At 41.6% G+C, this 14,335-nt stretch overlaps 1 protein-coding gene across 1 annotated transcript in view; it reads right to left on the bottom strand.

The window, feature by feature from the left end:
- The window catches only part of LOC126334554 (adenosine deaminase-like), a 149,684-nt gene that overhangs the window by 11,320 nt on the left and 124,029 nt on the right, over nt 1-14,335 (bottom strand). The window contains exons 5-7 of the mRNA XM_049996930.1: nt 13,431-13,634; nt 13,055-13,167; nt 7,598-7,767 (exon numbers count right to left, since the gene is read on the bottom strand). Coding sequence (XP_049852887.1) covers nt 7,598-7,767; nt 13,055-13,167; nt 13,431-13,634 — 487 coding nt within the window. The remainder of the gene's footprint in view (nt 1-7,597; nt 7,768-13,054; nt 13,168-13,430; nt 13,635-14,335) is intronic.

The raw sequence follows: 14,335 nt of genomic DNA, 5'->3' as shown, positions 1-14,335 counted from the left end.
ATAAAACTCACAAACACACACACAAAATTTCTAGCTTTCACAACCGATGGTTGCTTCGTCAGGAAAGAGGGAAGGAGAGGGAAAGACGAAAGGATGTGGGTCTTAAGGAAGAGGGTAAGGAGTCATTCCAATCCCAGGAGCGGAAAGACTTACCTTTGGGGGAAAAAAGGACAGGTGTACACTTGCACACGCACACACAATATCCATCCACACATACACAGACACAAGCAGACATTTGTAAACGCAAAGAGTTCGGGCAGAGATGTCAGTCGAGGCAGAAGTACAGAGGCAAAGAAGTTGTTGAAAGACAGGTGAGGTACGAGCGGCGGCAACTTGAAATTAGCGGAGGTTGAGGCCTGGCAGATATTGAGAAGAGAGGATATACTGAAGGGCAAGTTCCCATCTCCGGAGTTCGGATAGGTTGGTGTTGGTGGGAAGTATTCAGATAACCCAGACAGTGTAACACTGTGCCAAGATGTGCTGGCCGTGCACCAAGGCATGTTTAGCCACAGGGTGATCCTCATTACCAACAAACACTGTCTGCCTGTGTCCATTCATGCGAATGGACAGTTTGTTGCTGGTCATTCCCACATAGAAAGCGTCACAGTGTAGGCAGGTCAGTTGATAAATCACGTGGGTGCTATCACACGTGGCTCTGTCTTTGATCGTGTACACCTTCCGGGTTACAGGACTGGTGTAGGTGGTGGTGGGAGGGTGCATAGGACAGGTTTTATACCGGGGGCGGTTACAAGGGTAGGAGCCAGTGGCCCCCTACAAAACATTTCACCTGACTCCATCAAACTCCTGACCCCACCAACACCTCGCACTCCTACCTTCTACCCACTTCCTAAAATTCACAAACTCAAACATCCCAGCCGCCCCATTGTAGCTGGTTACCAAGCCCCCACAGAACGTATCTCTGCCTACGGAGATCAACACCTTCAACCCATTACATGCAGTCTCCCATCCTTCATCAAAGACACCAACTACTTTCTCGAACACCTGGAATCCTTACCCAGTCTGTTACCCCCGGAAACCATCCTTGTAACCATTGATGCCACTTCCCTATACACAAATATCCCACATGTCCAGGGCCTCGCTGCAATGGAACACTTCCTTTCACGCCGATCACCTGCCACCCTACCTCTTTCCTCATCACCTTAGCCAGCTTCATCCTGACCCACAACTTCTTCACTTTTGAAGGCCAGACATACCAACAATTAAAGGGAACAGCCATGGGCACCAGGATGGCCCCCTCGTATGCCAACCTATTTATGGGTCACTTAGATGAAGCCTTCTTGGTTACCCAAGCCTGCCGACCCAAAGTTTGGTACAGATTTATTGATGACATCTTCATGATCTGGACTCACAGTGAAGAACAACTCCAGAATTTCCTCTCCAACCTTAACTCCTTTGGTTCCATCAGATTCACCTGGTCCTACTCCAAATCCCATGCCACTTTCCTTGACGATGACCTCCATCTGTCCCATGGCCAGCTTCACACATCCGTCCACATCAAATCCACCAACAAGCAACAGTACCTCCATTATGACAGCTGCCACCCATTCCATATCAAACGGTCCCTTCCCTACAGCCTAGGGCTTCGTGGCAAATGAATCTGCTCCAGTCCTGAATCCCTGAACCATTACACCAACAACCTGAAAACAGCTTTCGCATCCAGCAACTACCCTCCCGACCTGGTACAGAAGCAAATAACCAGAGCCACTTCCTCATCCCCTCAAACCCAGAACCTCTCACAGAAGAACCCCAAAAGTGCCCCACTTGTGACAGGATACTTCCTGGGACTGGATCAGACTCTGAATGTGGCTCTCCAGCAGGGATACGACTTCCTAAAATCCTGCCCCGAAATGAGATCCATCCTTCATGAAATCAACCCCACTCCACCAAGAGTGTCTTTCTGCCGTCCACCAACCTTCGTAACCTCTTGGTTCATCCCTATGAAATCCCCAAACCACCTTCCCTACCCTCTGGCTCCAACCCTTGTAACCGCCCCCGGTGTAAAACCTGTCCTATGCGCCCTCCCACCACCACCTACTCCAGTCCTGTAACCTGGAAGGTTTCTAGTAGTCAGAATGTGTTTTTAATAACAAAAAGGAAAGAGGGTAACTTTGAGAATGTGCTGCATTTCTGTATTCAAAATGGGTTGCTGGCAGTTCCAAAATCAGTTAAACAATTGTGTAATGGGATGCTGTCGGTGGAACATCTAGTTGCCAACTAGTTAAGAACCTACACAAAGCTCAAAGCCTCACAGAATATGCCATCAAAACTGAGCTGCACACCACCTTGAATTACAGCAAAGGTGTTGTGGTGTGCAGGAATCTGGTGGACATCCCCAAGGAGAAACTGAAAGGTAATTGGGCTCCCAAAAGGTATAGTCAACATGCAAAATATCACAAAGAGGATGAATGGGGTTTTTATAAAGTCTTTTTCCTTTATCCTGGCATTTAATAGAATGAAACTTCCTGAGCATGTTAAGGCAGATTTTCTTTGTCTAAGCATGTAGTCTGATGTCTCTATCCCCATATGCTATTCCAAAGGCCATCACTTTGGGTGTACTGTTCTTGGGTGTCATGGTGAAGACACTTGTGGCAAATGTTGTAATGCCATCTATGAAGCAGTCACTTGTACATCTCTGGTGAAGTGTGGGAACTGCGAGCTCACACCACCTGGAGTGTGGACTCCAGCATAGAAGAAGACATTAAGACTACAAAGTACATCCCATATAATGAGACCAAAAAGATGTATGAAGCCATGCTGTCCCAGTGTTCCCCATCTCCTTTGCTTCAGTTCTCGAAAAGTCAGTGCGGAAAGCCGATGCTGCAACACAAATGGAGGTTGCTAGTGTCAGCACCAGTATTTGCATTTGTCCCTGTATTTGTGTTGCTGCAATCATTTAAAAGACTGTCCCTCCCTCCAAGAACTTCAGAAAAAGCTGTGGTTACTGACATTGTGGATCTCCCTGCCCCTCCAAAGATTCCGTCTGGGACACAGCTGTGGTTGTGGCTCTGAAGCCTACATAGGGCAAAATGTGCGTCACTGCTGGAATCAGGAGGTGTCAATGTCTTCATTTCTGACATCTCTCTCAATTCTTTTTTTGAGGCGATGGACTCTGATGTTGGCCTGGGGCAATTGTCTCACCCAAAAGGCTGAGTCACCCACTGTGTGTTCCCTTCCACAGCAAAAAGTCAGGATGAAAGTTCTACCCCCATGATAGATGGATCCCATCCTACAGTTGAACATTAAAAATGAATTCAGGACATATGTGGAGGAACTGAAACTACTAGTACAGGAATACCCCCCGCACTTGTCCTTGCACGAAATGCATTTTGAAGTGTCATGCTCCTGTCCTATGGGACTACACACACTACTGTAAGGATGACCAAACTGGGGAAAGGGCCAATGGAGGGGTCACTTTGTTTGTCAATAATGCACACCAGTCCTCTGTTCTCTCCTAGCTATTGACCTGCAAGGGGCTACAGCTGCAGTTAATGTCTGTCAGAGGATCATGGTTTATTCGCTATATTTACCGATCATGGTTTATTCGCTATATTTACCTCCATGTGATGTGATTCACTCTGAGGTTCTAACAGGTCTTAAAAACAACTCCCCTATTTCTCCTACTGGGAGACTTCAGTGCTAACCATATATTATGGGTTTGATCTCTACTTACCGGGGTTTGGAGAATGTCATGACATCTCACGAGCTGTGTGTTTTCAACACAGGCACTCCCCCTGATTGCTGTGCTGCTACAGGGTCATTCTCAGCCATCAGTCTTTCTTTCTTCTCTCCAGCCCTCACAGACTATGTTCAGTCAGAAGTTATTCATTCTAGTGATCACTTCCCACTCCACATTCATCTCCTGGATGGAATATTGCCTACACATAAGTCACTCAAATCGATGGTCAGAAGGTCTAACTGGACACTGTTCAGCTAGCTCACTGCATTTGAACACAGTGATAGCATCCATGAATGTGTGGACAACATCATACGAGTGATCCACCATGCTGCTGACTTATCGATCCCACAGTCCTCAAGTCATCTTAGGAGGCAACCTGTTCCTTGGTGGATCAGTGAGTGCTGCTCATTTACCTGGAACAGGAAGGTGGCTCCTCAACGGTTTAAGAACCACCAAACAGTAGACAACCTCATTGCCTTTCGGGTCATGAGAGTTAAGGCTTGACGCGCAATTAAGGAGAGCAAGAAAAGATAATGGCAAGTGCTCCTGCACTCCATTGACCATTTCCCTTGTTCCACAAAAGTATGGGAAGCCATCATGAAGACTTCCAGTACCCACAACTGTTTACCAATAGCAGTAGTGCTGAAACAGGGGTGTCTCCAAAAAAAAATGCTCCAAGACATCATTCAGACAATTGCACAGTATTTTGCTGCGACTTCTGCCAATGCCAGCAGGATCTGGCATTTCGCCACTACTGTGAGAGTGCAGAGAGGGGCAAGTTAGAATTCAAACAGCACATTTTTGAGTCTTACAATTGCCCTTCTCCATGTGGGAGCTGGAATTGGCAATGTCTGAGATTCATAACACTCCACCTAGTCACTACCAAATCCAGTACTGCATGCTCTGACATTTGCCAGCAATGTCAATGGAAATCCTCCTAAAATGTTTTAATCTTATATGGCAGACAGGCAACTTTTCCAACTAATGGAGAGAGGCAATTCTGATAACTCTTCTCAAACCAGAAAAGGACCATACATGCCCCAATAGTTACTAGAGCATCTCCTTAATGAGCTATGTAGAAAAGACCCTGGAGTGAAAGGTTAACTGTCATTTGGTCTGGCTGTTAGAGATCAGGCAGCTTTTCAGTTGCTCACTGAATGGATTTGGAGATCTTGCTCCACTTTCAATGACCTGACCCTACTAGAGGTAGCTATTCAGCAAGCTTTCCTATGTAAACATCACTGTCTAAGTATATTCTTCAATATCAGTAAGGCATACGATGGTACTTGGAAGCACATTATTCTCGTGCAACTACATCTATGGGGCTATTGTGACCACCTCCACATCTTGTAAGGTCTTTCCAACTTACAGTGCAGAGGTTAGAGGAATGTGCTGCAAAGACAGGTTGTGTGCTGCAAAGATGGGTTTTTAGTTTTCTGCAGAAAAGTGTGTGTGTGTGTTGTTTTTTTTTCATTTTAATCATTATCATCATATTTTAATTCACCTGAGCTGCATATGAGGGATAGTATTCTACATTTTAAAGACTCAGTGAAGTTTCTGGGCCTCATTTTTTACTCCAAACTGTCTTGGTTACCACACCTGTGAGACATGAAAGCCAGAACCCAGAAGGCACTGAATATCTTTAAGTGCCTTAGCCACATGTCGTGGGGAGCAGGCAGGGCTCATCTGCTCTAGTTTTATAAGGCTCTTGTGCATTCGTGACTAGACTATGGATGCCCAGCTTATGAATCAGCAAGACTTCTTATCTGAAAATCATTGATGCTGTCCATCATGAGGGGATTAGGCTGGCCATGGGTGCTCACAGGACCAGCCACATACCCATCTCTGTGCTGAGATTGGTCAACTGCCATTTACAATCTGATCGCAACTCCTCATGGTGTGTCAGGAATGTAAGTTGTTTGCAGCTCCAAAGTCACCTGCATATGATAATGTTATTCATTCACCTCTGAGATGCCTTTTCTCCAGTTGTCCATGAGCAACAGAGCCATTCGGCATCTGCGTGCGGCATGTGCTGGAGTGACTTGGTGTGGAGCAAGTACAACCCCAAATAACACATTTTATCGATCTGCTGCCCTTGTTACTGCAGAGTCCCATGGTAACCTTAGATATAGTGTAGTACAGGAGACTACTGCTTCTGTCTTTAATATGATGTTTTATGACATTTTAAATGAGCACCATGACTATGTAGCAGTCTTTATGGATGGGTCTAACAGGGGCCCTCTGTTGGTTTCTCTGTTGTTTTCCCAGATCTTGTCCTGCAGGTCCAACTACCTCACGACTTTACTGTAGTCTTTGATGCAGCATTAAATGTGATCTTGCAGGCACTGGAGCAGATTAAACGTTCTTCAATTGTTAATTTCCATGTTTTTCCAATTCTCTGAGTGCCCTACACTCTCCACAATGCTTGCACCCAGCAGATGAAGTAGTTCAGAATACAACAACTGGGGAAGATGGTGGCTTTCTGCTGAGTACCAGGGCACATGGGCATTGCACGGGGAATGAAAGTGTGTATCTGGCAGCCAACGAGTTGTGTCATGATCCTCAGTTATATCAGTGTGCTATAGCCTTGCTGTTGAGGTACAGAGTTATGTGTCAATGGGATTATGAGTGGCTAGAAGTGAAGGACAGCAAGCTCCGTCTAGTGAAGCCATCTGTGCAGCCATGGCATACCTCCTCCCAGCCATGTTGATCAGACAAGGTCTTTGTATAGGCCAAAGCCCTATGACACATAACTTCTTGCTTTGGTGAGAAGACCCACCACGTGTGGCACTTGTAACATACAGATTACTGTACACCATAATTTATTAGACTGCATTTTATTTTCTGAGCAGAAGGTAGCAGTAGATTTGCCAATAAATCTGCCCTCACTTTAAGTAACATTCAAATGAATGTGATGACGGTTTTAAGGTTCTATGATTTGTCAAACTTGTTTCCTAAACTTTTTGGCCAATGTTCTTAATGTGTTAACAGGGAGCCTGACTCAACCAATCGTTTTGTAAGTGGTCAGCCAGTCACATTTCCGTGTGTCTTTCTGCTAGCTCTTCCGTGGTTTTACATCTACAAAGCACCTTTCACACTTTGTCCATTGTCTTAAGGTGTGTGAGATGATTGACAGTGTGAGTGAATGCAATTGATGTGGGAGTGAGAGAATCCTTGTTATTTTGTATGCTTTCTCTTTACTGTTTAACAACAATTTTAACATTTTCTCCACATTTGTTTCTTTTAATATGCATGACAGTGATGATAACCTTCGAGTTGAGTGTCCATAAGCTCCAAACACACACAGCACTTAAAACATATGTGTGCTGCAGGTTAGTTATATAAGATCAAATTTACCATGTCCTTTATTTATTTTTACATATTTGAAGATGTTCAGTTTAGAATGAGAATGGTGATCAATGTAAAAATAAGTGTCACAATAGATTGCACAGAAAGACCTTAGTCAAATACTATTGAAACATTTAAATAACTGGGGCTCATGTGGTATACAGCAGTGGTGTTCATACACCTCTCCAATCATTCAGCTTTGCATTTTCCATGGTCTTCATAAATCATAAGGATGAATGTCAGGACAGTTCCTTTGAATAAGATAGGGCCAACTGCAGCCCCAATTCAAAACTGTGCTCCATGTCTTATGATCTTCTGACAAGAAATGATACTCTAAATTTTCTTCATTTCATAAAGCACACGTTAGCACAAATAATAATCAGCATAGAAAGAAGAGTTTGCAGTATCTATGAAAACAAATTTGCATCTCTATAAGAACTACAACAGCAGAACACATAAAGAGCTGTAGAATATAATTCAAGCATAAGTTCACCCCAAATAAGTAAGTGTAGAGGGAAAAGAGAAGTAACAAACTTATTAAATCAGTGTTACCTGACAATTGGATGTTTCCTTGTACCTAATGGGACGGCTCCAGTTAGATAACTTGACCAAGGGCAAGTTTCAAAATGTATTTTTTTCTCTTTACAGCTGCTGTAAATTGCTTCACTTTCAACCACCCGATAACCATGTCCTACACGCTCTGTGTGATATACTTCCACTGCCTAAAACATAAGTAACTCCACATGAAACAACCAGGAATTAATTATTCATGAAACAAATAAATTGTGACTTTTCATTTTACATATTTTGAAAATACTTCAACTCCCTCTCTTAATGACTATGAATCTTATCGTGAAGATAAAATAGTCACGTTATATGTGTATACATTTATAGAAAAAATGGACAATAACCAACCACAAATAAATGTCTTCACAAAAAATTTGACATTTACAGCAAATTAATGAACTGTGTAATAATGCAGTTTTTAACAGCAAATATTCTTTTAAAGTGTATAGCTTGACTCATTATACAATCCAGAAATTTCTGTTTCAACAAAGGATCTATAGAAAATGAATAAATGAACATATTGCCCCCTTAATGAAAGATTTCACATGATGAATGCTACAGATTTACACACTGCAAACACATACACAGAAAATCAAACAGCAAACGATGGAAAAACAGCTAATAACCACATATTTCTCACTAACAAGGGGAAGGTCTCATACATGGGCAACCAACTTGGCTTATATTTGGGAGGTCACTAGTTTCCCATAAATCAAGGAAATATTTTGTTACAACTGCAGCTTATCTATCCGTACAGTAAATGCTGTTCAACAAGAGTGTTTCTGGCATAGCAACCAAGGAATCTAGCTGTGGAGCAAAGAACCTCTGTTTGATTCTCAAATGCATACTGCAGTTTTGTCATTCATATATTTTTCCACATCAAAATTTTAGGAATAGGGGTGTTAATAAGGTAAGTAAATTGATAAGGAATAATAAGATAGTAAGCAAATAAATTTCTCACACAATCTGTATAGAAATGAAAAAAGCTGCAGAATGCATTTGGGAATCAAACACAGGTTATCTGCTCCCTAACCAGATCCTTTGGTCACAACAGCTGTTGCACTTTCATTTAATAGTTTTCATCTCTCGAATACATATGCAACAATTTCCATAGTATATTTCTTCAATTTCTAGGAAATTATGTGTTTGTGGTACCAATATATGATGAAAAATGCTAAATTTTCAATAAGCCATCAATCCTGTCAATTTTGAGATGACTGCACATCATGAACTTCAGGGGGAACTTTTTCAAAAACAAGGTGGTCTTGAGACAAACTGTCTTAGCATGTTTCATTTTAGGTTTTAAACAAGTGACCTGCCAAATATGAGCTGAAACTGTTGGCCGTGTCTGAGGTCTTCCCCTTGGGGGTGAAGTTACAACACTTGGCTGAATGTAACACAATGGATTTTTAAAAACTGAATTCAGAATGCCTCATTCTAACAAAAAGATCTCATTGTTACTACTTTGCCAGCTGAATTTACTCATTAATACCAGATGTGGCCTGATTATAATCTTCTATTACTGTTAATAATTCCATAATTTAAGTCTCATCATTTAAACCTTAAAGCTAACTCCTCAAGTATGTTTTATGAGTCACTTCAGATATTGTTATGGTATGGACTGAGTACCATGACACCAATGAAATTTGGGGCAAGGTGTTCCAATTATCATCCCAAAGACATGTAGCTGATGACACAGCTAATCTGTAAAATGTCCCACTTGGTTCGTCAACATGTGGCAAGATGCTCTTGATGACTTGTTGACATAGGATTGCAACAACTGGCGGTGCATGCCTTATGCTTCCAAACAACAGAACGGTCAATGGGGTATTATTAATGCACACTGAGCAAGCCATGAGGCATGTAGAGGCAACCACAACCAGAAGGCTACTATACTGTTGGACTTCCAGCATCCATAGGACAGCCATCATCATCTCCAGCCCACTAGTCATACATCGAGGTCCTGAGTTCAGTGTGCTGTGTTGCCCCGCTTCTACACTGCTGTCCAGTGCTGTGAATGACACCTGCCAGCACCACCTGAGCCTCAGGTGCCTTGACTATTAGCCCCAGTCTCAGCACCACCAATGAGAAGCACCTACATCTTCTCTAACATACTGGAGCAATAGAGGATTTTCCTTCACCTCCAATGGATTCCTGCCTCCCTGCTAACTCATTGAACACAAAATGCTAAGACAGAAGATCCAAACACCATCCCGGTAAACCTGAGAATGGCTCCTCCACCACCCACCACCTGGACCTCTACAAGTTGTGTTGGAAGAGATACTGGCAAAGGTGTTACTGTCCTTATCAACAGCAATGAAAGTGAGTAGCAGCACATGTGCTTTATAACCACTCATGGGTTCCTTGTGTCTAGTGTTTCTGCATTTGTTTCCATCCTCATTCTCCAATTCTGTGTGGAATTTGTTAGGGATGAAGGTAAGTGTGTGTTAGGAATGAGCAAATAGACAAGTGTAGACATAATTTAGAGTTTTCATGTAAGTTATCAATTTAAAAGTCCTCAAGGGATCTACACTAGTAGATATGTTTTTTGACATTCAGAGAGAATCTGAGTCTTGGGCGGAGCTTTTTTCTTTCTTTTCATTCCGGTGTTGTGCTCTTTCAGCATTATTGGTGATTCTATTTTCTACTGAGGCATCTGAAAGCTGTGATACATCACTGGTGGGGAAAAAATTCAGTACCATAACAGTGTCCTGTGGTTTAGGTTATTTTGCCTTTTCATCATGCAATGCTGATTCAAAGAAGTTCAGTAGGGTACTGAGATACCTCTAGGATTTGGGGTGAATCACTGACACTGATGTCATCGTTGTACAACTCCTGATCCTCAACATTTAGTCAGCATGACAGTGGAGAATCTACCTAGTTGTCAGGATCAATGCAAAAAATAATGGGAGCCATAATAGGAGTATACAGCTCCTGATCCTCAACATTCAGTCAGCATGACAGTGGAGAATCTACCTAGTTGTCAGGATCAATGCAAAAAATAATGGAAGAATGCATCATTTATGATGAGAATAAATTGTTAGTTAAGTAGTAGGAGCTGAAATAAGGTTGCACAGGTTGTGAAACATCTGTGATTGGACAAATAAATCAGTGTTATTGCAGAGTTTATGGAGTACAATACACTGAACAGGTCTCTCTCAGATGAGAAGTGAAGCTTTGAGTGATAGTTCTTCAGGCATTATGATGATGTTATCACAGATTCATTTTGTAAATAGTTTAATCTCTTCTTGCCACACTCTTGCGCTTGTACTTTAAGTAGCAAATTTCATGACATAGTGATAAAATATAATTGGTTAATATGGTGATATTTAATGTGGGGAACAGAATGAATGTGTTGGTAAGGATGAGTGATATGTTGATGAAGTTTGGTATAGATTTAAGGGGTTAATTCACAGAAATGAGTGAGTATTGTAAATTTGTAGTTTTAGTTAGGTCAAGCTGGAGTATTATGGGATGCTGATTGCATAATTGTAGGAAATCTCTTGGAATTCCAAAATCCTGTCCTGATGAGACTGTCAACACTACTGCTAAATTGATAATTGAATGTCATAAACTATAAGTGTTTAATGGCCAAACTTTGCCTAGAGACTGAGTGAGTGGATTGCATAACAGTGGACTCAAGTGTGAATGGGGTCAACAAAAGCAACCATTGGAGTCAAAGTGTAGTAACTTAGATCAACTTTCGTAGTGTGTGTTCACAGGACTTTCATGCACTTTTCTGAAACAGCCACTAACTATTACTATATGAACTATAGAAGGCTTTGTCCTTTCTAATTCTGTCTGAGTGTCTGCTCTATCTAGCTGTCATGGGTGCAGCATCAAGCTAAATTCAAGAATTCAGTTTCTACATAGAGAGGAGTTAGGTTGTGGTATGGATGGAGTACAACAAAACCAAGAAAATTTTAGGCATAGAGTTCCATTTAGCACCCAAAAGACATGCAACTGACAATACAGCTGACTTGCAAAATGTCTCACAAGTTATCTCGGCATGTGGAAAGACACTAACAATGATTCACTGAAACAGCATTGTACCGACTAGCAGTACATGCCTTTATTGCCATACAGTCAAACCGTCACTGTGGTGTTATTTATAATCGGCGAGCTAGCCATCAGGCAGGTTCAAGGCGATGGCCATAACCACATTGCTGCTGTGCTGCTTGACCCTTCAGAACACACTGGAAATTGTTGTCATCATTAACTCACCACTGGTATGCTGAGGTCCAGAGTTCAGTGTGCCACTCAGCAGCCCAGCAAGTGCCAACTGAGCAAAGGACACTTTGACCACCAGCTGCTGTCTCAGTAATCATGTTGCTTCTCAGTGGTGTGTGTGGCCTTCAGGCACATCCACCCCCACTGCACCAAACAAATAAACCTTGGGTCAGGGCCAAGCTGTGCCACTGGGTGAGGGCATACACTTGTATCTGATCCAGCTTGTAGGAACAATAAAATGTTCTCCTGAATTCTGTTTGCCTTGCTGTAGCCTCTGTCACCTCCATCAGGTTCCTGTAGCCCTTACCAACCCATAAAACCCACAATGCCCAGGTGGAAGAGCCAAATGCAATCCTGACCTCAAAGAACAGTTTGTCAACCATCGCCCTCAAAGTCACTACACCATGGGTCTCTGCAATGTGCATCTTTTAGAAATTCTCTCTTCTTCTGATTCATTTCCTTTTTTTACTGTATAACTCTTAATCCTAGCAGTTATACATCAGTTCTGAATATTCAAGACTTCATGTTCTGAAAGTTCAAGATTTCTTATCTACAGTTATTTTATGTCTTTGTGCTGTACAAAACATAACTGCATAAATATGCTTTAAGGCAAATTCATCCAAGTTTGCTGGAAAGGAATTATCTTCATACTGTTTCCTCCACTGGCTGGTATTTTTAATGTTTTATTTTATATTGAAATCCTATGGTTACATTGCTGATCTGCAAACCACAGTAACTCTATAATTAGATCCCTTAAATTTTGAAAACTTATTCTGTATTTACCCATTTATGTTAAGCATATATCATTAGCCATTATGCTAACAATTTCAGGGTTTAAACATGTTAACCGCATGTCATTAAATGTAAACTCTACTTGACTAATTCCTCTTTTTGTGTCAGCAGTGCAAAAATTCTGCACAGAGGATTCATGTATCTGATGTCTGAGTCATTATTATGTATCTATCTGTCACATAATTCAGAGAATTCCTTTAAGGGGAACATTCTATGGGCTTCAGGTGTAATAGCTCTCTACTTTTTCTTACACCAGCAGATTTAAGTAGCGAACTTTATCAGAGTACAATGATATCTCATATAGGTTTTCATGTGCTCTAATCTAAGAGATATGATTTACATTCTTGGCAACTGTGTACAGGTTTCATGTAAGTGGATTCTTCAGAAATTATAAGAGAAAGGAAAACCTCTGTTACTTACTCTTTGTACCATATCAGCTCCCCCAGCTTCACCAGCATGCAGTGTTCTGTGAATACCGCATTTTCTAGCTTCTTCATACGCAGCAATTTCTTCTGGGTTAAGCGGCACTTCAACTGATTGAAACATTACTTGTAACAGTTATCTCATGCTGACATGAATTACCTATCTGATGTAATCACAACTGAACAAGGTCTTACTCTTCTATGGCACTGTACTTTGATTTTGAAATGGTGAAATTGGCTATATAGTCAGATTCTATTATATATTTTTTAAACCAGAGATTCCACTAATTTCATGTCAAATAAGAGAAGAAGTATTATGTTTCAAAGCAATATTTTTCTCCTTTAATTTTCTCTAATGAAAGCAAATAACTTACCATAGGTTTCTGATTTATCATACGCATTCATTGCTATGTCCATTCCAACAACACCTTCACCTTTAAACTTTTTACATAGTTCCAAAACATCCTTTATCATGCCTGTACCATTGAGTGCACAGAGTATAGTCTTTGCTTTGACACCAAAGTCAGTCTCTCCACGTTCAAAGCCACGATTTACAGCATTCACAATCTCCCCTAATTCTGAAATGGAATAAATGATTATTATTTGACTTTTCTTTGACATAACGTGAGGACAGACATTCACTCACCTGCATATATGTTCTGTGTGAAGCATAAGCACACCCTAATATGAACAAATTTCAAATTTTCCTTATTCAGACACATATAACTTAGTTTTGAGTATCAGACACAGGAACTTCTCAACTATGTTTACAAAGGACAAGAAACACAGTATTGACAAAGAGATAGAGGGGCTGGCCAGTACTTACCTCAGCTCAGTACAGCCGATAGATATGCAAAACAGAACAGTAATTTTTTTCAGAACTTTGTTCCTTCCCCAGGGAGGAGAGAGGGGAAAAAAGGGGAAGAAAGGAAAGTGGATTCAGTTACTCACAACCCAGGTTATGAAGCAACAGGGGAAAGGTAAACAGGGAGGGTAGCAAAGATGGAGGCATGGGTGTCAGAGGATAGCCAAAGATATTCTACTGTAAGTACTGTGCCAGCTTCAAACCAAAGAGGATGCTTACAAAAGTGAAGAGGTATATAGTGTAAAGATAAACACAACTATATAGGATGAAAAGATGTGTGAATGGCTAAAGAGGAAAGGGAAAGAGGAGAAGACTGAAGAGTAAATGGGAGTGAGGTTGGTTAACGTAGGTTCAATCCAGGGGGATGGCGGGATGAAGGATGGGTTGGAGTGCAAGTTTCCATCTCGGCAGTTC

This window comes from Schistocerca gregaria, chromosome 2 (genome assembly GCF_023897955.1).
Source record: "Schistocerca gregaria isolate iqSchGreg1 chromosome 2, iqSchGreg1.2, whole genome shotgun sequence".
In the NCBI taxonomy this organism is placed as follows: domain Eukaryota; kingdom Metazoa; phylum Arthropoda; class Insecta; order Orthoptera; family Acrididae; genus Schistocerca; species Schistocerca gregaria.
The sequence above is the reverse complement of the archived record's forward strand: the minus strand, read 5'-3'. Positions and strand labels throughout refer to the sequence as shown.